Consider the following 24,054-nt stretch of genomic DNA (forward strand, 5'->3'; position numbering starts at 1 on the left):
GTCGCTGTCCGATAAAAAATCGTATCTCGAGCATAAAAAGATTTGGAATTTGAAAGTTAAAATAAGTGGAGATACATGTTTCTTTTCATGGGACAAAGTGATGTTAATAAATATTTAATAAAGGTTTATCTTCCCTCAGCTCTGCCCAAGGTGATGATCAACGTCCGCACCTCCGTCCAGACGGTGATGATCGGGAACTCAGTGGAGTTCGAGTGCCAGGCGGTCGGCGACCCCGAGCCCACGGTGCAGTGGAGCAAGGTGGGCGGGTCGCTGCCGGCGCACATCATGGTGAAGGACGGCATGCTGAGGATCGACCAGGTGACGGAGGCGGACACGGGTCACTACCGCTGCACGGCCACCAACGACGTGGGCTCCGTGCAGTCGCAGGTGGTCCTCCACGTCCAGTGTGAGTGTTGCACGTGCGCTCCTGATGTTTCCGACACCAGAGTGAATGTTTCTCTCCGTCTGTCGTTCAGCTCTGCCTCAGATCGCCGCCCTGCCGGAGACCAAGGAGGTCACGGTCGGGTCCGACGCGGTCCTGCCCTGCATGGCCTCTGGGTATCCTGCTCCGGAGATCAAGTGGAGCAAGGTCTTGAACTCCTGGTTCCATCGTTTGATGTGTTAAGGGTGTGAGCTTCATGGGCTTCTCTTCGCCTCTGCAGCTGGACACAGAACTTCCTCCCAAGTGTTTCCAGGAGAAGAACGTGCTGACGGTGCCGAGAGTCTCACACGAAGACTCCGGAACATACGTGTGCACCGCCTCCAACAAACAGGGGAAAGTGGAGTCTTTCACCAAACTGGAAGTTCACGGTCAGTCGTGCACATTAACATCTATGTTATCTCGGAGGCCTGGAAACAAATGTGTTTGAGGTATCCCTTGTGTTATCTCAGGGTCAATACCACAAACACATTTGTTCTCAAGCTTTCGGGTCACCTTGACCCTGAGTTAACACAAGGGTTAAAATGCATACGTTTATGAATGGTAAAATAAGGCCTCAATTGGCAAATGTCTAGAGGAGAGAAATCTTTTCAGGCTGTTGCTCCTAAGCTTTGGAACGATCTTCTCTCTCTTTGCTCTTGATGGATCTACTGACTCCTTTAAGAAACATCTTAAGACGTTTCTATTTGTTCAGGCTTTTCCTTGATTTTCTGGAACTCCTGTTGTGTTATCAGTTTTATCTTGACGTTTAAAGTATATACTTTTTTGAATATTGTTTTGATTGTTTAAGCGCTTTGTGACCCTGGTCTGGAAAAGCGCTATATAAATAAATATTACTTACTTACTTACTTAAATCAAATTCTAAAACAAACTTATAGATATAACTACATGATAAGTAAGATTTTAGGTTGGTTTTAAACGTTCTACTTTTTTTTTGGAAATATTTTTTAATCAATTTGATAGGAGTCAAGGAAAGTTTGAGTGGACTTGAGAGTAGTTTTTTAAACCTATGACATTTATTTGGTTTTCTTGAAGATATTTGACAGTCAAGTTGATCTTGAATGTACCTTCAAATGGCATATGATCCTGACTCATGTCTCTGTGTGGATCCAGAGCGAGTGATGCCGTACTTCGCCCAGGAGCCGCTCTCCTACCTGACCCTGCCCACCATCAAGAACGCCTACAAGACCTTCAGCATCAAGATCAACTTCAGACCCGACAACGTCGACGGTAAGAGTGTGCGGCGGGAACAACAACAACAACAACAACAACAACAACAACAACAACACGCTGACTTGTAATGAAACTGTTCCTCTCTTCCATCGCTCACCTCGTGGGGGTGAAGGTCTCATAGTGTACGCGGGTGAGTCTGCAGGAACTTGTGTATCTGTGGCTGCTTCGCTCAGCAGCGGGCGAGACTCTGCATGAAGCTAACAGCTGCAGTCACACCTTCTTAAATATGCTTCATATGAAGAACACCTTCAGGTTTTATTGATCGACGATCGATTCAAACACGTGTCTCCCGAGGTGTTGATGTTCTATGAATGAATATATTTTAACCGTACAAGACAAAGCTGCTCAGGTCCTTGTTCACGTCGTGTTCTTGAAGACGGAGCCGCCGATGAGGGTCGAGATGCATGACTCCACTCGTGTGTCGTCATCATCAGCTTTGGCAGCGCAGCATGTTTGCTTCGCCTTCCATCATGTTTGTGGTTAATGATCTGCATCGTAACTGTCGCCGTCATCTTGTTCGGTCAAATTAAATCAACTTAAACCCTGATGGAAGATTAAACCTGAGGGAAGTTTCCTTCCCATGACTTTTATCAACGTTTGTGCCTAATAGTTTGATTTATTCTAATCATTTATCAACTAAAGGTCTGTTTTTTTTTTACATATTTACTAATTATTTTCCCTACGAACAAGAAAAATAAAATTGTTTCAATTGAAGATTTTACACCACAATTGTTAGAATACAAAGTACATACAATATTCAACATTCAAATAATTGAAATGAAATATTCAATAAAAACGAATGATACATTTTATTTTTCAAATGATTTAAATTAAATACTCAATTAAAAATAATTATACATGTTATTATTCAAATGATTATAATTAAATATTCAATAAAAACGAATTATACGTTTTATTATTAAAATGATTGAAATTAAATATTCAATAAAAAGGAATTATACGTTTTATTATTCAAATGATTTAAATTAAATATTCAATAAAAACTAATTTTACATTTTATTATTCAAATGATTGAAATTAAATATTCAATAAAAATTATTTTTACATTTTATTATTCAAATGATTGAAATTAAATATTAAATAAAAACGAATTATACATTTCAATATAGAAATAATGTAATTAAATAAACAACAATTTAAATAAAAAAATATATATAATATAATACATTTTAATAAAATCATATTTTAATTTATAACATATTCAAAAGTTCAACATTTGAAATGTTTAATTCAATCTTTTAATATAGATATTATTTATGTATTTATTTTTTTTTTTTTTTTTAATTGATCTAATCTTCAATACATTATTGAATAAGCAAACAACATTTAAAATAATAATAATTCAACAATTCAATATTCTGATGACGCTGATATTCTTCCAGATGTAATTGTCATGAATTATCATTAGCAGCCGTTTACTCCCCATCATTTCTGTATTTTGCCCAAAAATGGTAAAAATAAAAACGACATTTCGGAAAACACAATATGCTTTTATTCTTTAAAAATATATAATTTTGTAAACAATTAATAAATTCATTTTTCATACTTATGAAGCTTATAAAGTCCTTAACAAAGAGTGTAATATTATTCATTCATCTGTATTTATATTGAACCCTCAAGGTCACGCGACATAAAACCTGAATAGACAAAAATGTGATAAGAAATCAAAAGTGTCCTGTTTTCACTGTGAGTGTGTGGCTGCAGGCATGATCCTCTACAACGGCCAGAGGAGAAGCACCGGTGCCGACTTCATCTCTCTGGGCCTGGTGGGCGGACGTCTGGAGTTCAGGTGAGCCCCGGATTCACGTCACACCTGGCGAGCCTCGGCCTCTGATGAGCTCGCCCTTCTCCGCGCAGGTTCGACGTGGGCTCCGGCATGGCCACCATCCGAGACCCCAGCCCCATCAAGCTGGGAGAGTTCCACACCGTGGAGCTGCACCGGAACCACACGCTGGGCTACATCATGGTGGACGGAGGAGCGGCCATCAATGGAAGCTCGCAGGTAAAGACGCGAGAACACACCAAAAATTCAACCTTTCAATGTAGAATTATGTTTTGTTTTGTCTGTTGTTTATTTGTGTGTGTTTTTTTTATAATATATTTCTTTAAATGAATGGTTTTGACACAAAGTTTGATATTCCATTAATACAAATGTCAATTATCTAAATTATTTATTTTTTATTATTTTAATTGAAACCCTTTTAAATTCAATTCAATAGGGATTTAATAGTGCATGAAAATACTAAAGAGAACTTTCAGCCAATCATGTAAAACACAGAAGGTCATGTGATGACAATTCATCACAGGGGATTCAAGAGCAACCTTTATTGACAGAAGATACTTTAACATAGCATTTTTATAGGGAATTAAAACGACTACTCTTAACTGTTGTTTTGTCTCTGGGTCAAGGTGACCTGAAGTCCTTAAAACAAATACAGTGAGTTAATTTCCTCTCCTCAGGGCAAATTCCAGGGTCTGGACCTGAACGAGGAGCTCCACGTAGGGGGGTACCCCAACTACACCCTGCTGGCCAAGACCGCCGGCATCAAGAGCGGTTTCGTGGGCTGCATCCGTCAGCTGGTGGTGCAGGGCGAGGAGGTCATCTTCAAGGACCTGCACCGCAGCTCCACCGGGGTCTCCAACTGCCCCACCTGCAAAGAACTGCCCTGCCAGGTTTGCTCGCCGTCGCCGTGACAACCGTCCTCCTGGCGTCCACTCACCTCGAGGTCTTTGTCCTCTCAGAACGGTGGACGGTGCGAGGACTCGGACGCCAGCCTGTACAAGTGCAGCTGCCCGAGAGGATTCACCGGGAGCAACTGTCAGCACCACTCGTCGCTGCACTGTCACTCAGGTGCAGCCCCTCGCTTACTAGCACTGACCTAACTCTTTAACTACTGTCACTAGGGAAGTGTGTCGATGTCATCGGGATATTTGACTTTTCATGTTGAAAATTATTAAATCAATACCATTATTATTAAATTATGTTGTAAATATATACGTTATAAACTGTCTAAACATTTGTAAGCTTTAAATTGTTTAATTTATTGAATGATTTAAACGTTTGCAATTATTGGAATTCGAATATCAAACATTTAAATTCAAATTATTGAGTTAATTTGTTCAAATAAATTCAAACATTTCAATTTACAAATTATTGAATTTAGTTATTCGATAAAAAACAATTATACATTTTAATACTGTCTACAAATTATTTCAATATACAAACAATTTTAATTAAATATTAAATAAAAACAATTATACATTTTAATAATACAATTATTGAAATTAAATACTAAATAAAAACAAATTATACATTTCAATCTGCAAATTACTGAAATTAAATATTCCATAAAACCGAAATTCAACATGATAATGTAGAAATAATGTAATTAAGGTATTCGATAAACAACCATTTAAATAAAAAATATATATATTAAAAATATATTATAATACTATAATATATTTATTTTTATTTATAATATATTAACATATTCTTATTCTTATATAACAAGTTTTAACATTTAAAATGTTGAATTGTTTTAGTATAGCTATTTTTTAATATAGCTATTATTTGTTTAATGTATTTATTTATCTATTTTTATTCTTGTTGTTTTTTTAATCTAATGTTCAATAAATTATTAATAAGAAAACAACATTTAAAATATTAAATTCAACCATAAAATGTTCTGATGACTCTGATAATCTCATCGATTAGCATTAGCAGCCGTTAGCTTCCCATCATTTCTGTGCCTTATCTTACTCCGTTAGTCTCGAACTGAAGTGAGGTTTGTCTACAGACGCCTGCGGATCTGACGCCACCTGCATCAACCGACCCACGGGTCTGGGCTACGACTGCCGCTGCCATCTGGGGAAGTTTGGACACAAATGCATGGACGGTGAGAGGAAGACGGACGTGAATCTCAATGTTCATTCGAACAAATCAAGACTTTGCTAAACGTGAACAGGTGAGTTGGTGACGACTCCCATGTTCGACGGCGAGGAGTCCTACATCGCCTACCCGCCGCTCACCAACGTGCACGACGACCTGCGGGTGGAGCTGGAGTTCAAACCCATGGAGAGAGACGGCCTGATGTTCTTCTGCGGCGGGAAGAAGATCAAGGTGGAGGACTTTGTTGCCGTCTCCATGGTGGAGGGACACGTGGAGTTCAGATACGAGCTGGGCACAGGTTCGTAGTTTAGAAGAGGCAAAGGGGGGCCTTCCTGTCCACCTTCTGACCTCTTGATCTTTCCTCTCTCCAGGTCAGGCGGTCCTTCTCAGTCCAGAGCCGCTCGCTCTGGGCCAGTGGCACAGAGTGGTCGCCGAGCGGAACAAGAAGTCCGGTCACCTCAGAGTGGACCACGGGCCGGTGGAGAGAAGGTCGTCTCCGGGCAAAGCCCAGGGTCTGAACATCCACACCCCCATGTTCCTGGGCGGCGTCCCCGACCTGGAGCTGCTGCCCAAACCGGCCAACGTCAGCGAGATGTTCCAGGGCTGCATCGGAGAGGTGAGCGGAGGAGGAGGAAGAGTAGAACATATATTAAAAAGAATGAACAATAACAAGGATAAATCAAGTCGTGACACGTGTATCAACAAAACTGAAACACATCCAAGTACAGTAATAACCTGCTTCTGCTGCTCAGGTGCTCATCAACAACAAGAAGGTGGATCTGTCCTACAGCTTCACCGAGAGCCGCAGCATCCACAAGTGTGTCCACAATAGTCCCTGCGACCTTCGACCCTGCCTGAACGGAGGTCGCTGCATGTCCAACGCCGAGTACGAATACCAGTGTCTGTGCCGGGACGGATTCGACGGTGAGTCCGACTCCCTCCTCGTCGTGTTTCGCCTCAACCTGGTGTGGATCATGTGACCCGCAGGGCAGCGCTGCGAGCTGCTGAAGGACGGCTGCGACCGCGACAGCGAGTGTCAGAACCGAGGCCGCTGCGTGGACGGAGTGTGTGCGTGCGTCGCCGGGTTCGCTGGAGTCTACTGTGAGGAAGGTAACTGTCGATCAAGAGAGAGAACTTCCGTCCGACTGGAAAACGAAACAACACGATGACAATGTGAAATAAGAGAAACCATTTCTGGAGGAATATATGTAAAAAAGCAGGTTGTAGATTTACTTAATTCAGAATCAAATGTCATTAACAATCAAGTAATTTAATTATATTGACGAAAAACATTTTAAACATATTTAGGTAAATATTTTTATTGTTATTTGACAACAATATATTTATATTTGAGTATTTAACTGATAAATACATAGAATTATGGTTCTGATCTAGATGTTATTTGAATAAAAGTGGTTGATATATCTTGTAAAGACTATTTTAATGAATAACAACTTGGAATCAAATAATTTTTCAGTTCATATTAGTTGTCCTGGTAAAAACGTCTAGATATTTAAAACAATTGAACATGACAATTCGAAAATAATTATAATGAATAAACGCAGTCAAGTGTATTTTTAATGATGACCACATGAGGGCGCTACACGACGTGTCGTTCCACCTGAGGATCATCCGCGTGACGCATTTTTTTTACTGAGGTCGACGTCCTATGAAGCACAAATGACATGAGTATAAATAAATGTATGAATACATTACTACATGTCAAAACAAATGTGTGAATAAATGTAAAAATGAATGTTCAGCCGACCAGTCAAAATATATGTTGAAATAACGAAATACTTAAATAATTAAATGTAAAAATAAATACAATTTGAAATGTATAAATAAATCGACGATATATACTCTACAAAATCTGCATTTTTATAATTATTGACACATTTATTTATCAATCGATACATGTAGCTGTGTTTTTTATACATTTACACATTTATAAAGAAGTCATTGATCGACCACGACGATGCCCTGTGATCCCGACACTCGCCGCTAGAGGTCGCTCAATCTAAACAACTGTCTCACCTGCACACACAGGCCAGTTCTCCCGCTCCTACGAGGTCCTGCAGCGTTTGGAATCTAGCGAGGCCAATGGTACAGTATCTCAAACCCTCGGTCTGCCTGACATCACTAACAGGGACTGAGCTACAGGGGGCGCCGTTAACACAGGTGGAACATCTGGACCCGGGGCTTGAAACTGCATCTTGAGTCTCACGGCGTTATCGAATTCTCGGAGACTCGTCGTGTCGGTTTACGTTCGCTCCGGCCGTCGACGGACGAGGAGGAGCAACTCACTGGTGTTTCCGAAAAGCATTTTGCGGCGTCACTAACACGTCAAGAGTCTGAGCATCCGAGGCTGTGCATGTTGCCGTGGTTACGCCGGGACGTTTTTAACGCAGGGCTGTCGCTCACGAGTTTCCACGACTTTCTTCTTAAACGCTCAAACTATTCTTTTTGCATCGAGTTTTTTTCCAGTAACACATTTGTCATGATTTGCTATTTTTCTCTTTGCAAAATGGTTCATTTCCACTGTAAACTGCTTGTAATTATTCAATATTTTCTCATACATCTCATTTACTCGACTGGTATTTTATACTTTGTTAATTCGTCAACAAATATGTTGTTTGTATCTGAAGTTATTGAATGTGTATTTCACGAACTTATTCTCGCATGTGGTCGCAGGGTCCTCTCTGACCACTAGGGGGCAGCATTTTAAACCGTGTCCTTCTTGTCGCTCCCACAGATTCTCCGTACCAGTACGCGGCCAGTTTCCACAGCGACGGCTACATGGCTCTCCCCAAATCCATCTTCCCGAGAAGGTGACGACCCCTGGAGTTGTTGGCTTTGATCAGGTTCGCTCATGTTTCTCGTGTCTTCAAGCGCCCCCGACTCGCCCGAGACCATCCAGCTGGAGATCAGGACCACCTCGTCCGAGGGTCTGATCCTGTGGCAGGGAGTGGTGAGTCTGACCCCGAAGCCTCCCCCCCCCCCGCTGGTCCTCTCATGATCCATCTCACTCTAACTGATGAGCATGTTGTCCGCTGACTAAAACAAGTGCATGTTGCTTCTTCACTCCACCTCCATTTCCCAGGAGACCTCTGGCGCTCGCCACTTACCAAAGCTGCATGCTAACACCCAGGTATTCACCGTCGCCTCTTCACTCAAGAACCACACGTCCATCTTTATTTATGTCCTCTTAATTCACTTTAAAATGTGTTATAGATTAAAAAAACAACACTTTTTTGTCCAAAAAATGGACATTTTCACTTCAATATTTCCAGATTGTAATCGTGTCTGAATATATGTATTTAAAAATAACAAATACGTCAAATATAATTGAAATATTAAGTAGGAAAATGGATGAATAAATGCAAAAATATGTTGAAAAAATATTCCTTGTCTTATTGTGACAATAAAATGCAAAAAGAAAATATTTTTTTTTGTTATGTTATGTTATACGGTATTTTAAATGTATTTAAATGTAATTTTTATCACTTTTCAAAAATAAGATAAGATATAAGAAAAATAAGAACATAAACGTTGTTTCACTTAAGAAGTTGGATTTATTATATTATATATATTTATTATATTTTTATATTTATTATATTACTTATTACAAGACGATCATTAATAATAAATATATATATTTTCAAACTTTAACGACACACTCAGATGGCAGTTGTTATGTCGGTGCTGACTCAGCGTTTCCTCTGCAGGAACTGGGCGAACACGGACGAGGGAAGGACTTCATCAGCCTCGGCCTGAACGGCGGTCACCTGGTCTTCAGGTGAGCGAGTCATGTGACTGGAGTTCGGCGTCGTTTGTGACCACGAGGCGTTTCCTTGGTCGTCAGTTACCAGCTGGGCAGCGGAGAAGCTGAGATCCGGTCCAGGAGAAGCATCAACGATGGGAGGTGGCACAAAGTCACGGCTGTCAGGTGAGTCGGGGTCGTCGTCGGACTGACCTTCAAACATGTCGGTCGCAGGGGATTGCATTCATTTCCATCAGGGCTGATGCACTGAGAATGATTCTGAGAAAAGCCAACACAACAAGAACCTTTCTCTGGTTTAAGCTGTTGCAATTACACTGTTTTGACAGAAGGGGGAGCCAGTTCTTAAATATCTGAAACTTTTCATGAACGAGTGACTGTGCTTCTCGTTCAACGTATCACCAAAACACGTTTAAAAGTATCACCAAAACACGTTTAAAAGTATCACCAGACACGTTTAAAAGTATCACCAGACACGTTTAAAAGTATCCCCAGACACGTTCGAAAGTGTTCCAAAACCCGTTTGAGCATATGTTCCAAAACATGTTCGAACATATTCCAAAAGACGGTTTGAAGGTTTTTCCAAAACACGTTTAAACGTATTGTTGCGTCATCATTAAAAGGAGCTTGAATGAGTGTTAATTCAATGATATTTAGGTGAAATACTTGTTTTATACATGTTCCTGAAGAAAGTTTGACCAACACTCTCCGTGCCACGTTTACAAATACTTAGACAATGATCTAAGTCACCAGACCAGCATTCGAATGCGGAAACACGGTTTATCAAAGTATTGCCAAACACAGATGTAACACGTTCGACAGGTTTGAAATATTTTCGAACGAGGAGTACAGTCAAAAATGAATGAATTTAGAAAACATCTTGTAATTGCTTAAGTAAAAAAATAATAATGTATATAATAATAATAATATTTGTTCTTATTTTAATTATTAAAAATAATACAATTAAAACTTTCAATATACAAATAATTCAACTTAAATATTCAACAAAAGAGTTTTGACCTTTCAATATAAGTAAGTAAGTAAGTAAGTAATTTTTATTTGAATAGCGCTTTTCCAGACCAGGGTCACAAAGCAAGATATTTTTCTTTAAATAACTCAATGCTTTAAAAAAAACACATTTCAATTTGTTTTAAAAATGGCAGCGATATACTTCAATAATCCAGAAACTATCTAAACTTCATTAAACCTTCGTTGATGGTTCCCCGCAGGACGGGAAGAGAGGGATACATCCAGGTGGACGGAGGAGAGGAGCTGCACGGACAGTCGAAGGGCAAAAGCTTGATGGTGAACACAAAAGGAAGTTTATACCTCGGTGAGTCTTACGGTCCAACTTCCTCCCGGTTGGTTCCAACCCTTCTCAACCCCTGTGTCTCCCCCCCCCCCACCGCCTGCAGGTGGCGCCCCAGACATGCCCGCCATGACGGGGGGAAAGTTCTCCACGGGGATGCGGGGCTGCGTGAGGAACCTGTCGCTGGCGAACGCCAGGCCGGGCCGACAGCCGGCGCTGATGGTGGACCTGCAGGCGCAGGCGTCTCGCGGCGTCAACGTGCAGCAGTGCGCCTCGTAGGGACTTCTCACACGGACTGGTGACGTCACCAAACAACACACGGACTCAACCTTGGAAGCTCTCGCCGCCGCCAAACCCCCCCCCCGTGTGACCAAAACCAAAACAAAAAAAAAGATTTAACAGACGATTAACAGACCAGGTTTACATTCTTCCAGCAATAGTTTTAGCCGCCGTTTTTCAAGTCAGAGTCGATGGAGATGTTTTTACAGCACTGAATTTTTATTTATATACATATAAATATAAATATATATATTATATTTGTGGGGGGAAACATGCTGACTAACCATTACTTTTCTATTGGGTTCTAACTGTGTCCAGATGCCTCTCCGTGCGCGAGCATGCTTCTTGTGTTTCCACGCGACACGGTCTCAGCACCAACAACTCAGGTCGCATCAGATCACGTTTCTCTCTCCCTGCAGGACTGAAACTCAATATCCGCGTTTGAAGCAGGAAACTAATATGTATACAGAATATCATGTCGTTTTTTCTTATCCTACGTGAGAAAAACATGGTGCTGACAACTAAATAGGTGCATTTTTAACACTGTAACATATTCACTTGTTTATAATAATTAATCAAAAACTAGCTTCGTAACCATGTTAGATAAACTGCGAAGAAAGCTGTGTCGCCCCCTGGTGGCTGGGCGCAGGAAAAGTACAAAAAGTACGTTATAGTTGATCACTTGAGTTATGCAATTAAAGAAGGTGCGACTAGAGAAACCAAAGTAGTTTGTTTATGTTTCTGTTATCGATGCTACTCGGTGTGAGTGTCTCCTGCGGTTGCTGTGACCAGTCCTCTCTCGAAGCATGCTCCGCCACGACTCACTCTCGTCATCTGAAACTAGACTAGTGCACGTGTTGTCGTACTAATGATGACACAGAGTGTTGCTAATGTTTCCGCCTCTCTCTGACATCCCAACACTAATCGAGTGTTCAAACACAAGACAACACTTTTTTTTTTTTTGGACCTGGAACGTCCCTTTCCATCCCCTCAGCCAGAGCGTCGGGTGATTTTTATTTCTTTTGTGACGTTCTACAACGCAGTAGTGGCTGGTTCCGCCGAGCTAGCATGTGCAAGTGACCCGCTAATGATCTGAGTTCCTTCACTTTTATTTATTTCTTAATAGAGATCTGCTGTTTTAGAGCAATCACTGAAGCCTCTGTTCTCCCCCGTCTGTGTTCTTCTCGCCCTCTTTACTCGTAGATGAGCAAAGCAGCTTCTATGGTTCGTGAAAAAGGTTTCACTTTTAGTCATTTTACGTTTTCTATTGTTCAACTTTTGATCCACAGGAAGAAAAAAACAAACAAACACATAATTGCACCTCAATTCTCTCGCCTCCACTGCCCCGACCTTTCTTAAATAAAATGAAAATTCATGTGCTATTTGTAAATATGTGTGCTGTGCATTTACTACTGTCGTGTTTGTTGTCTTTAAAAAAAAACTGGTAAAAAATTTGAAATTTGACTGTAGGAATATCAAAATAAAGTTTACCAACATACTAGAACGGAAAGTAAGTTTATCTTTAGATATTATATGCATCATTAGTTTTATTACATGTAAACAGATGTATTCATCACCTTTGATAGCCACTGACCACTGCAAACTATGGGTATGTATAGTCAATAATCTGGTGATACAATACAATATATAGTAATAGTGTAGAAACAAGGATGTATTTGTAGTATTGTCCGAGTATTTGTACTTGCAATAATAATAAACAATGTTCAATTAATATTAGAAAATATATATTAATGGCATATATTATTAAAAATCATGTTAAATATCAAAACGGTATTGTGAAAATATATATATATGTATGTGTGTGTATTGCTACTTGGTTACACCCATACTTCTGACATCATGTCGAATCTGTGTTTGTGTTTGGCTTAAGGAAACTGTAGCCATTTTAACCGACATCTGCCAAAATCCTACGTCACTTCCCTTATCCGTATCTGAGAATAAAACACAGCTCGTACATGCATTTGGATCGAGAAATACTCGATCAAAACCTCACCCGGAAAAATGTCAATATTGATGCTCAAAATCATGCAAAGGACTCGGGAATCTTCGGGACCATTCGGGAACTTCCGCCGTCATCCTCCATACGCGGCAGGTGTGCTCACGCAGATGGATTTTTAAGAAGAAAACAAAACAAATCCTAAAGCTTCTTTTGAGGAAAAATAATGTTTGTTTTTTTTCCAAATACCGTTTGGGTTCGGTGTCTCGTACGTCACTTCCGCTGGAATGTTGGGGTTATTTAGAAGCGATCAGCGGGAGGAGCTGGAGCTGCACAGGTAACCAGACTAACTAGCTCACCTTCTCTCACACATCTGCCTTATTTCAACTGTACTGCACCGGATTCCAGGGAACACGAAGCCTCGTCTCTGCACACGCGAGACCTTCTTTTATTACATTCGTATTTTCAAAAAAGATTCCGGTTCGGACCAGATTCATGTGCAGGTAAGAAGATGCTGCATCACTTTAACTTTGGATTGTCCCGGATTTTGCCTTTTAATCCCGTTTTTACGTCGTGAAAAGACAGTGACGCACTTCGCTCGAGTCCGCTCGGATCACATGTGTTTGCATTTCCCTGATTCCAAGCGAAGCTTTCTTTTAATACGAGATAAGATGAGGAACTATTGTACACGGCGGATGTAGTTTCTGAAATAAGGTGATTAGGATCCACGATTAGTGAATACATCCGCAATATGTATCTATAAATTAATTGTATAATTTCTTAAAATAAATGCATGTCTTGGTTAAAACTCGATCAGTTTATTGTCTCGCTTATTTGAATAAACTCAATTAATTTAAGTTAAAATGTACGTTATAAATCACATTGTGCGGATAATAAAACATTTAATTGTGATATTTTGTAAATAATTGTGGGTCATGAGGTCAATACAGACATTGGAAGTGTTTAGTTTTAAGTGTAAGATTAATTGATGATGACACACACTGGTGACATTTTTTGGGTTCACTAAAAATTGTGGTTAAATGTCTACGATTTAAGTTTATTGTTTTTCTTTTCCAGCTGTTTTTCAGTGACCCAGACGCCGCCGCCATGATCCTCCTCACATCCTCTGGTATGTGACACTTCCACTTCTGATGTTGGAACCTTGTTCAAGTTGAAATGTATTAATAGTTGAAATGGTTTTGATAACGGAGGAGAATGTCGACGGTCCGGATATTCGGCAGCCGATCCGCCCGGAGCTCATTAACAAAAGTGTTAATGTCTGCATGTTTGGTATGTCGTGGAATATCCTTTTATTTTTAAACCGGGAAAAACTCCAGAATGTTTACATTTATTGGACAGATGTACATGTCAAGCTACAGGTGGTGACGGCATAGAATAATCCAATTGAAGCTTTTATTCTTAAGAAAGTTCACAGGTTTATACGGCTCTTAAATATTTGTTTATTCAGGTAGTTACCAAGTAACCCTGCGGTCTTATGTAACCATTTCCCATCATGCTTTGTGTTTAATAGGAACTGATCCAGTTATTTGATGCCAGTTATTTGCTGGTTCATTTAAGGCTAAAACGCTGGTCAGAAAACTTTTAACTGACCCACTTCTGATGATATTTTTAGATTTTAAGAAGACAAAAATAAATAAAACAAGAACTTTGTTATGTTCATAAATGTACAAGATGTTTATTTTAAATATACTTTTTTGCATTTTGTGAAAGAAATGACAAATGAAAAAGTATTTTTTTCATCACAATTTCATTTCGTGAGACATGTTTTAACTTTGTAACTTGGACGGGGAAACGCAGTGTATACACACACACACACACACACACACACACACACACACCCCTACACACCCCTACACACACTGGTGTGTTGTTCACTATATGCTTATTGAAGAACGTTGACGACAGAAGAAATAAAAAGAACCTCACGCACGTTGTTCATATCTGATTTTTCAAACCTTGTTGTTGGATGGATGTGTTTGTCTCATACGTTGTTTTCTTTCAGATTCAAGAGTCACTTGAAAAGCTGCGGCTTCGGATTCACAGCAAGTTCAGGGTGAAAAAAACTTGCCACCACTTGCAAAGGTTGCCATGGCAACAATAAATATAATTCCATCCTTCACGATGAACGAAGAGAAAAGTTTAAAGAACGATTTAAAAACAACTACTTTGACGATCGAAACAAAGTTGATTTAAAAAAAAAAAAAAAGTTATTAATGAATCAAAATATCGAAGACATCTCGGAGATGGAAATAAAGCGCCACATATTTACACGACAAACCACAAAAAAAGGTCCAAATATGGATCCTGTGAGTGGAAACGACGGTTCCGTACTTCGAAGGCGACACAAATCGTGTGTTAGAATGTTTAGACGAGACGTGTAATGACTGTAATTGTGGTTCTACAAGTTTGTTTCTGTTCCATTTAACAGTAATTCCAACTTTTATTGATGATTTATTCTCCTGCTTTCATTCATACCATTCTTTTTATTATTCCCATGTATTCCCTTACTTTTATCACTTTCATTCTATTGTTGTTTAATGGTTTAACTCCGTTTGCATGGTCGGCATGTTTCGATGATTTACTCACGATTATTTGATCAACGCCTACATTTTTGATAGACTTTATTTCTCGGTAAGTGAGTAACCTTCGCCCCGCTTATCATATTCACCTGTCAATCAAACGAGGTCAGAGGTCACATGATCGTGGAACCCCTGCCACGGATAAGTACTGACTGCCTCCTCGACTGGGATGTTCCAGGTTTCTTCCGCTGCACCGACCAGCTCCTGCTCAGCAAGTGGACGTCCGGTCGACACGTCGCTGAGTTCGCGCGCAAGAATGCGGCCAACGCTCTGTCCGTGGCCAACATGGTGATGGGCATGGGTTCCATCCTCAGCAGCCTCAACGGGTGAGTGCGCATTATTGGATTTTTACACAAACATTAGTCCAGACTCGCTGCAGGAGGGGAATCAATCCACAGACCTAGTTCATCATGTGGTGGCTTTTTATGGGTCAGAACCTAAACTCTTGTCTCCTGCAGACACCATCACGCCGCCTGTTGGCTGGTTCTGATCGGTTACCTGCTGGACCTGGCGGACGGAGCGGTGGCCAGACGACTGGACGTCTGCTCAGCCCTGGGTGAGTCTCGCTCATGGGTTCGAATCCCTCGCTTGAGTCTCGCTCACGGGTTCGAATCCCTCGCTTGAGTCTCGCTCACGGGTTCGAATCCCTCGCTTGAGTCTCGCTCACGGGTTCGAATCCCTCGCTTGAGTCTCACTCACGGGTTCGAACCCGTGAGTCTCGCTCACGGGTTCGAATCCCTCGCGTGAGTCTCGCTCACGGGTTCGATTCCCTCGCTTGAGTCTCGCTCACGGGTTCGATTCCCTCGCTTGAATCTCGCTCACGGGTTCGAACCCGTGAGCGAGACTCACGGGTTCGAATCCCTCGCTTGAGTCTCGCTCACGGGTTCGAATCCCTCGCGTGAGTCTCGCTCACGGGTTCGAATCCCTCGCGTGAGTCTCGCTCACGGGTTCGAATCCCTCGCGTGAGTCTCGCTCACGGGTTCGAATCCCTCGCGTGAGTCTCGCTCACGGGTTCGAATCCCTCGCGTGAGTCTCGCTCACGGGTTCGAATCCCTCGCGTGAGTCTCGCTCACGGGTTCGAATCCCTCGCGTGAGTCTCGCTCACGGGTTCGAATCCCTCGCGTGAAAGTGTCATCAGAATAAACGGTTGAACATGTCAAACAGTGAAAGTTTTACTTTTTAATAACACAAATCTATAATTTGTTTTAATTTAATAACTTTATTTTAAAATTCAATATTCTTTTCTATTCGTGACCTTCTAAACTCTCATCTAAACTCCATCTAAAAATGTTGCAGTCAGTCATGATGACTCGACCCACGAGCGCTTCTACGTCGCCACGTGCTTGATTGACATTTTTATATACTGAATTCAAAAGGCTACAAATATTACAATTAAAAAATATATCTTTTAGTTCCATCATGACATAAAAGTTGAAACCAAGTAGCTCGAAACTCTTTTGGTTTCACCATGTGGAATTATTATAGCAACATTTTTATATTGAATTAAAAAAATGCAGAGTTTGTCAAATAAATCATTGAATAATTGGAGTTCAAAGGTCAAACTCCAAGTGTATAAAATAATAAATTAATTTTGAAAATATTCTCAATAATTCAAAACGCATTAAACCGCTCAATTTAGAAACGGCTTAATTCGATTATCCATACAAATACATTTTGATAACAAAAAATGAATCAAAGTTTCCACATTGAAAGTCAATATTCTTTTGACCCTAATATACTTCCCTGGAGGCCGTGATTTATTTTTTCTGCTGCGTGACCCATTTCAGTCCAAAACATGTTTCCAAATAAGTGGAATTCTCGGGGATCACCCTCCGAATTGTCCTGGTTATCCTTTCGCTTTTGGCCGCGCTGCATGCCTGGCGTGCCTGTTGCGCGTCGGAATTCTACCATTCATTCATTCATTCATTCATTCATTCATTCATTCATTCTAAAGCGGCGAAAAACATGCTAACGGAGGAATGTTGTTTGTGGAGCTTCTGGCCAGAGACTCCCATGTTTGTTTTTCAACATGTTCACACAATTACACACATGTCACTCCTGTCAGTTTCCATCGAGGATCCAGAGATTTAATTTGAATTAAGGAAGGATTATAAAGTAACATTTTAAATGTTGAAACGTAATTATTACTTTATTTAGAGCGATTTTTTTATTTAAGCATTGATATTTTTTATAATTAAATAATTCCTATATTAAAATGTATTAAAAGTTTTTTTAATTAATCGTTTTTTTCACACCGAGTTTGATATTAGTTCCTGCAGATTCTTAACCCTTGTGTTATCTCTGGGTCATGGTGACCCGGAGGCACGAAAACGACCTGCCTGGCTTCCATAAATGCATGTGCAGTGTGTCGCAGGATTGGCTGAAAGTTCAATCAAGTTGCTCTGCACTTTTTTCCTAGAACTCTACATTATCAGTATAATCTTGATCTTTAAAGTATATACTTTTTTGAATGTTGTTTTGATTGTTTAAGCGCTTTGTGACCCTGGTCTGGAAAAGCGCTATATAAATAAAAATTACTTACTTACTTACTTACATTAAAAACAGAGAAAAATATTCAATCTTTTTATTCAATTATTAAACTATATAATGATAATATAAATATATAAATAAAGAATTCTGACCAGCTCTAGTAGAAGAACTCACATTTCCCTGATCTTTTGGATAAGCGCTGTACAAATATAAATGACTTAAAAATATAGATAATTTAACCGTTTGAATATACAAAGTATTGAATTATTTCCCCCCCGCTCTGATAAACGTCCTCCGCATGTTTTCCAGGAGCGAAGCTGGACGACTTTGCCGACTTCACCACTTTCGGAATCGCCACGTCGCTGATGCTGCGGACGCCGGACCTGCTGGACAACGTCCTGTGCATGTGTTACGTCCTCGCCGTGTTCGCCCGCCTCTGCTTCTCGTCCAGCGGTTGGTTGTTTCCGACGAGTCGGCGAGAGGCGCCCCCGTTTGACTCTGGTTCTGGTCCACAGGAATCCCCTTCATGTACCGCGGCCTGCCTTGCCCCTACGCCTCCGCCATCCTGGCCAGCGCGTCGCTGCTGTCGGGGGGGAACGTGGCCATGCTGAGGGTGAGCGCCGTGGTGATGATCGTCTTCATGTCCAGCCAGAACTTCTACCCTCACGACCGGGTGCTGGAGTCTCAGGCCTGGAAGAAAGCCGTCTTCGCTGGAGGTACTTTAGCTTTTTCCACGAGACCATTGAGTTAGAAATATAGATCCTTATTTGATTGAAATCATAATAAATCTTACATTTTTAATAAGGTCAATATTCAGCACAACTTTTAATTATTTGTATTTCAATCATTTATCATTTGACCGTGTCTTATGGTTTATATTTCAATGGAATGTGTTCAAAATTTTTTAATTTTTTAATTTATTTACAATCAACATGCTTTATTCACGTTTGTGTTGGTTTTGAAATTAAACTTCCGGCCTCTAGATGGCAGCAGTCTTTACATTCTCTGCAGCTAAATGAACATTGAAATCCCGCGAGATCCAGGCGATGACTGAGGACGAGAGGATACAGTGAGTCCAGCAGCTTTAAAAGCTGATATTTGGACATATTTTGGTTTGAAAACAAATGAAAGTAGTTACGACTTCATCAAGAGTCATGTGGTCTGTAAATACTACAACACCAGAGTCAAGTACTGGACAATACTACACATATATACTTGTTACTACACTATCACAACACCAGAGTCAAGTACTGGACAATACTACACATATATACTTGTTACTACACTATCACAACACCAGAGTCAAGTACTGGACAATACTACACATATATACTTGTTACTACAGTATCACAACACCAGAGTCAAGTACTGGACAATACTACACATATATACTTGTTACTACAGTATCACAACACCAGAGTCAAGTACTGGACAATACTACACATGGATACTTGTTACTAAACTATCACAACACCAAATATATTCTTACTACAGTATCAATATATATCGTCTTTTTGCCTCTGTATAGTAGCGTATCGTATCATGGCGATACACATCCCTTCCCTGAAAACTGTGTTTTAACCTTGTTTGTTTTCAAACTACTGTCCCTCTTTGATGATGTCATTTCCTTCCAGGAGTGGCGATGGTCTTCTGCTCGTGCTTCCCAGCAGCCTGTGTGTACTACCTGCTGTGGTCCATCTCCTACACCCTGTTCCCCACCTTCATCTGGAGCAGCAAAGTCTAACCCTGGACTCCTGTTTTCTTTCTTTCCCGTCCACATTTCCAGAGGTCGTGCTCCAGCTCCGCCTGACCTTTGACCTGTTCTGGGGCTAAGATTGGCTGGACGGTGAGAGGTGAACGTTGCAGGTTCATCTCTGCTCTAGTATTAATTCTGTCTTTCATCTGTGTTTTCAACAATAATCATGAAGCTCGTGTTTTATTTTTCTATCTGTGAACGATAACTCTTTTTATTTTTATTTAAAGAGATTTGAATGTAAGAAAGAACAAAGAAATACCGCTTAATCAGGATTAATTACATTTGTTAACCATTAATTTTAATTAACTCCTTTTAAAAATGAAAAAAAAAGAAATTCATGGTATAATTGTGTTTTATGAAATTTTTTCTAGAACTTTTAAAGTTGAATTAATCATAAATTCTTTTTTTTCACGTACGTGTAATAAATATGATGTTCTTTATGCTTTCTACCAACAATATTTAAAAAGGGTCACCGTGGGAATACATTTGTTCTCGTTGAAGAAGTCCATGAGGGTTAAATCAAAGATGTTTTTGCTTAGAAAAGTGTCTACATTTATAGAAACATCAATAAATCGAACCATAAAAAGGGACTTTTGTGTGATGTTTGCCGTGATGACTCCTCTGTTGTGTCCAGGTGATGATCTTATGTCACCTTGTTTAACATTATGACCTCGAGGTGTGAACGCGCCAGGACGAGAAGATGCTCGTGGAGGTTGAGTTGAATCTTCATCATCCATCATCTTCTCCACACATTTCTAAACATCTGCTGTTTTCACTCAGGTGTGTTCAGGGTTGTGTTGAGTTCAAGGTCACAGGAACGTTCCCCCCGGTGAGTTTTCCCTCCAACACAAATGTGTTTTGGTACAATTTATTGTGACGTAACAACGAGTCGTAGATCGTCAGCGTCCAAGTTCATCATGAATCCTTCAAGTATACACGACAACAAACACACACTTGATATTTCACTTAACAATTGTGTCGCACTGAACACAACGTAAACCTGATGACGCCATGTTTTTTATTCATTTATTTGGAGGAGGGTGTTGGTAAAGGTAGATTTGTTTCTTTATTATTCAACATATTATTCAACAGTTTCTAAATTCTAAAAAAAAAAAATTGTTTATTAAAAAAAGTTGCTCAGAAAACAAGTTTAAAAATGTTATTTCAATCAAAAATTGTTAATTTTCTATGAAAAAAGTTGCTTTAATAATAAAAAGTTGCTTCAATGAAAAGGATTTAAATCACAAATATTAAAATACTTTATACAAAAGTGGTGCTTTAATCAAAAAAAATGTTTTATCTTTTTTTTTCTTTATAATCTTTATTATTAAAGCTACTTTTAAGTTCATTTAAGTATTTTTGCTGTTATTGAAGCAAATGTCTTGAATGAAATAATAAAGAAACAAATACGTCTTAATATTTGTCTGAAAGATGTTTTTTTCCCTACGATGACAGGACAACTTTAAGTTGGCGAATAACAATCTTACTTTCCTGTCAAAGGATTTGGTTCTCAAGTGAGTCGCCAACATTTTCACTACATTTGCACTCGATGAGGTCACGTATGTCTCACTTCCTGTCCATGAGCTGCTACAGAGGAGGTCTCTAGGAAGGCTTGAGGAGATCTCGGGGGTCCAGCGAGAGCTCGCTGCCCAGCCCCGCCATGCGGCTGCGCAGCAGGAAGTGCGTCCTCCTCTGCAGCGCCCTCTGCTGCTCCTGCTTCAGCTCCACGTAGGAGCGCGAGAAGGTGTGGAAGATGGAGGTGACGGGGAACGCCATGAGCAGGATCCCGCTCAGGATGCTGCTCAGCGCCACCACCTGGCCCGGGATGCTGCGCGGCACCATGTCGCCGTAGCCCACCGTCGTCATGGTGATGACGGCCCACCAGTAGGTGGCGGGGATGCTGCTGAACTCCCGCGCCGACGACATCTCCGTCTCGATGAGGAAGAGCAGCGGCGAGTAGAGGGCGATGGCCACGCACAGGAAGAGCAGCAGAAGTCCGAACTCTCGGGTGCAGCGGCGAGCCGTCAGACCCAGAGTCTGCAGGCCCAGGGAGTGGCGCGCCAGACGCATCACGTAGAGGATGCGCAGGGCGCGCAGCACCCGCAGGACCAGGCCCACCTTGTCCAGGTAGCTGCTGCCGGAGCCCAGGCGCCCCCCCGAGGTGCTGTCCAGCAGCAGCGTGATGTAGTAGGGCAGGATGGCCACCACGTCGATGAGGTTGAGCGGCTGCCGCAGGAAGGTCAGTTTGCTCCGGTCCTGGATGAAGCGCAGGGAGAACTCCAGCGAGAACCAGGCCACGCACACCGTCTCCACGATGAAGATGTTGTAGCACATCTGCGAGCAGCGCCCCTGGTCCACAGACGGAACAGGAAATACATCATTATCACGGTCAGACATGTGCTGCAGGAGGAGGCCGCCAGAGGGCGCCAGAGTGGTAATTACAACGCTACTGATGGAACTTTGGTATAAATCACTTTTTTACTACAGTAAATATCTTTAATAAAAGGTTGTTTCGAATATAAATTAATCATTTTATTTATCATATAATTCTATTAAATATTTTCAAGTCAATCAACAGATTAAAAACATTTAAAGAAGTCAACCAAAAAACTGAGTGTGTAAAGTGTGTCTTTGTGTGTACGTGTAAGATGTGTTTGTGGGTGAAAAGTGTGTGTGTGTGTGCATGGAAGGAGGGTTTGTGTGCGTTAAAAAGTTTTTGTTTGTGGGGTTTATGTAAAGTTCATATTTGTCAGTTGTGTGAATGTGTAAAGTGTGTGTGTTAAGTTCATGTGTGTGTCAAGTGTGTGGGTGTATGTGTGTAGATTGTGTGGTGTGTGTGTGTTGTGTGTAGTGTGTGTGCGTCAAGTGTGGTGTGTGTGTGTGTGTATGTGTGTGTGTGCTCTCACAGCCTCCTCCTCCTCCCTCATGGCTGGCATGGTGCTGATCGACAGGTTGACGGCCGTGATGGTGACGAACAAGACTGACAGGCAGGCGAAGATCTTCCCAGGAAGTCCAGAGTGAGGTCTCTCCACCATGTCCCTCAGCCGGCCCATGCAGCGACTCAGACCCGACTCGGCCGGGAGTCCCGCCTGCCCCCCCTCCGACTCCAGCAGCTCCTCCAGGTACTCCTCCTCCTCCGCCCTCTCCAGGGCCTCGAACTCGTCCATGCGCTGCAGGAGGCGGCGGCGGCAGCACCACTCCAGGTTCTCCTCAGGGACCCCCCAGTAGAGCAGCTCGTCCCTGAAGGACAGGGCGCACATCTCCCGCAGGGAGCGCAGCTTCCCGGCCCGCAGGTAGACCAGGATGGTCCTGAAGGCCCCGGGGCTGCGGTCGAAGAAGAACTCGTTGCGAGCGACGTCGTAGTCGTCGCAGACGCGCATGATCTCGTCCAGACTGCTGCACTCGTGCAGCTGACCCAGGCGGCTCAGAGGGAAGTCCTCCAGGGTGGTCCAGGGCAGCTGGTAGCGGAGGCCGCCCACGTTGATGACGGCGTGGAGTTTGCGCGAGGCAGGGAGGCTCCGGTCCGACTCCGGGGCGCGCCGGGCCCTCTGGTAGAAGACGCCCTTCTGGGGCTCGGGCTCGTGCAGAGGCGGGGGGTTCAAGGACGTGTCGGAGCAGCTCAGGACGCTGTAGTCGTAGTCGGAGCCGTCGCCCGCCAGCAGGGTCATGGTTACTGCCGCGTCCTCATCCTCCGGGCCCCGCAGACCACCTTCAGGGACGGGCACGTAGATCAGCGTCATCACAGTATTCAACCTTTGACCTCAAACATTTCAAGTGTTGGATATAAATAACTTTCATATTTTCAAAAAGGAATGATTATTTTACAAATGAACTAATTTCAAAAGTTCAATTATTTTTCGAAGTTGAATTTCTCACGTTTTTTTTTTAATCAATGAAATGAGAAAAAAATAAAAATAATTAAAATATATACAGTATATTTTGAATTTTTTTCTAAAAACGTGTATTTAATTAATTAAAAAAAACAAATTTTTATACAAATTATATGGTGTGAAGTGTGAAGTGTGTGTTTGTACGTTTGTAGTGTTTGTTTTGGCATGAAAAGTGTGTGTTTCTGCAAGTAAAATTTGTGTATGTGTAAAGTGAAAGTTTTTTGTTTCTAGTGTGTTTGTGCATGTATAGTGAGTATGTGCATGTGTTTCTGGAACTCCTGTGTTGTTCTCAGTATTATCTTGATCTTTAAAGTATATACTTTTTTGAATATTGTTTTGATTGTTAAAGCGCTTTGTGACCCTGGTCTGGAAAAGCGCTATATAAATAAAAATTACTTACTTACTTACTT

The 24,054-nt window shown here is 41.3% G+C and overlaps 3 protein-coding genes across 16 annotated transcripts in view; 2 read left to right on the top strand and 1 right to left on the bottom strand.

Annotated features, from left to right (window-relative positions):
* The window catches only part of hspg2 (heparan sulfate proteoglycan 2), a 92,630-nt gene extending 80,209 nt beyond the window's left edge, over window positions 1–12,421 (top strand). For 4 of the 9 annotated variants that reach the window (XM_087781867.1, XM_087781873.1, XM_087781872.1 and 1 more), the window contains 22 exons: window positions 140–406; window positions 477–589; window positions 663–810; window positions 1,553–1,669; window positions 1,785–1,802; window positions 3,398–3,482; window positions 3,551–3,695; window positions 4,154–4,366; window positions 4,436–4,544; window positions 5,491–5,589; window positions 5,659–5,880; window positions 5,954–6,198; window positions 6,335–6,506; window positions 6,570–6,692; window positions 7,632–7,688; window positions 8,338–8,413; window positions 8,475–8,553; window positions 8,686–8,733; window positions 9,311–9,381; window positions 9,448–9,531; window positions 10,593–10,696; window positions 10,779–12,419. In XM_087781867.1, the coding sequence (XP_087637993.1) occupies window positions 140–406; window positions 477–589; window positions 663–810; window positions 1,553–1,669; window positions 1,785–1,802; window positions 3,398–3,482; window positions 3,551–3,695; window positions 4,154–4,366; window positions 4,436–4,544; window positions 5,491–5,589; window positions 5,659–5,880; window positions 5,954–6,198; window positions 6,335–6,506; window positions 6,570–6,692; window positions 7,632–7,688; window positions 8,338–8,413; window positions 8,475–8,553; window positions 8,686–8,733; window positions 9,311–9,381; window positions 9,448–9,531; window positions 10,593–10,696; window positions 10,779–10,951 (2,768 nt within the window). In that variant the 3' untranslated portion in view covers window positions 10,952–12,419. Of the gene's footprint in view, window positions 1–139; window positions 407–476; window positions 590–662; window positions 811–1,552; window positions 1,670–1,784; window positions 1,803–3,397; window positions 3,483–3,550; window positions 3,696–4,153; window positions 4,367–4,435; window positions 4,545–5,490; window positions 5,590–5,658; window positions 5,881–5,953; window positions 6,199–6,334; window positions 6,507–6,569; window positions 6,693–7,631; window positions 7,689–8,337; window positions 8,414–8,474; window positions 8,554–8,685; window positions 8,734–9,310; window positions 9,382–9,447; window positions 9,532–10,592; window positions 10,697–10,778 lie in introns of all 9 variants that reach the window. The other 5 variants (XM_087781874.1, XM_087781871.1, XM_087781869.1 and 2 more) reach the window with 5 other exon arrangements.
* Window positions 12,422–12,934: 513 nt separating this feature from the next.
* On the top strand, window positions 12,935–21,480 carry tmem269 (transmembrane protein 269). Of its 6 annotated transcripts, none has more exons than XR_015709455.1 (14): window positions 12,935–13,064; window positions 13,213–13,245; window positions 13,317–13,411; window positions 13,986–14,037; window positions 15,687–15,834; window positions 15,967–16,064; window positions 18,308–18,451; window positions 18,514–18,714; window positions 19,633–19,671; window positions 19,785–19,864; window positions 20,389–20,466; window positions 20,535–20,583; window positions 21,210–21,268; window positions 21,339–21,480. XR_015709455.1 is itself a non-coding variant. In XM_087782182.1 (10 exons), coding segments are annotated over exons 1-10 (903 nt in total). In that variant the 5' UTR covers window positions 12,935–12,973; the 3' UTR covers window positions 19,787–20,344. The 6 variants fall into 6 exon arrangements, 2 of the variants coding, with proteins under 2 accessions (XP_087638308.1, XP_087638307.1); XR_015709456.1 differs by having other exon boundaries at window positions 19,785–19,844; XR_015709453.1 differs by having other exon boundaries at window positions 12,941–13,064; window positions 19,633–19,864.
* On the bottom strand, window positions 21,357–23,602 carry kcng1 (potassium voltage-gated channel, subfamily G, member 1). Its single transcript, XM_087782183.1, has 2 exons — window positions 22,661–23,602; window positions 21,357–22,103 (listed from the first exon to the last, which is right to left on the bottom strand). The coding sequence occupies exons 1-2, from the start codon at window positions 23,492–23,494 to the stop codon at window positions 21,357–21,359; spliced, it is 1,581 nt and encodes a 526-aa protein (XP_087638309.1). The 5' UTR covers window positions 23,495–23,602.
* Window positions 23,603–24,054: the final 452 nt, after the last annotated feature.

The sequence above is a fragment of the Callionymus lyra genome, chromosome 19, assembly GCF_982586985.1.
Source record: "Callionymus lyra chromosome 19, fCalLyr1.hap1.1, whole genome shotgun sequence".
Taxonomy (NCBI): Eukaryota; Metazoa; Chordata; class Actinopteri; order Syngnathiformes; family Callionymidae; genus Callionymus; species Callionymus lyra.

What these genes read in the sequence shown, in the direction of transcription:
- tmem269 (XM_087782181.1), top strand. Translation starts at nt 12,974, where the DNA reads ATGTCAATATTGATGCTCAAAATCATGCAAAGGACTCGGGAATCTTCG. An exon ending in CGGACCAGATTCATGTGCAG is followed by an intron (nt 13,412 to 13,985) that starts GTAAGAAGATGC and finishes TTTCTTTTCCAG; the next exon opens with CTGTTTTTCAGTGACCCAGA. An exon ending in ATCCTCAGCAGCCTCAACGG is followed by an intron (nt 15,835 to 15,966) that starts GTGAGTGCGCAT and finishes TGTCTCCTGCAG; the next exon opens with ACACCATCACGCCGCCTGTT.
- kcng1 (XM_087782183.1), bottom strand. Translation starts at nt 23,494, where the DNA reads ATGACGCTGATCTACGTGCCCGTCCCTGAAGGTGGTCTGCGGGGCCCG. An exon ending in TGAGGGAGGAGGAGGAGGCT is followed by an intron (nt 22,104 to 22,660) that starts GTGAGAGCACAC and finishes TCTGTGGACCAG; the next exon opens with GGGCGCTGCTCGCAGATGTG.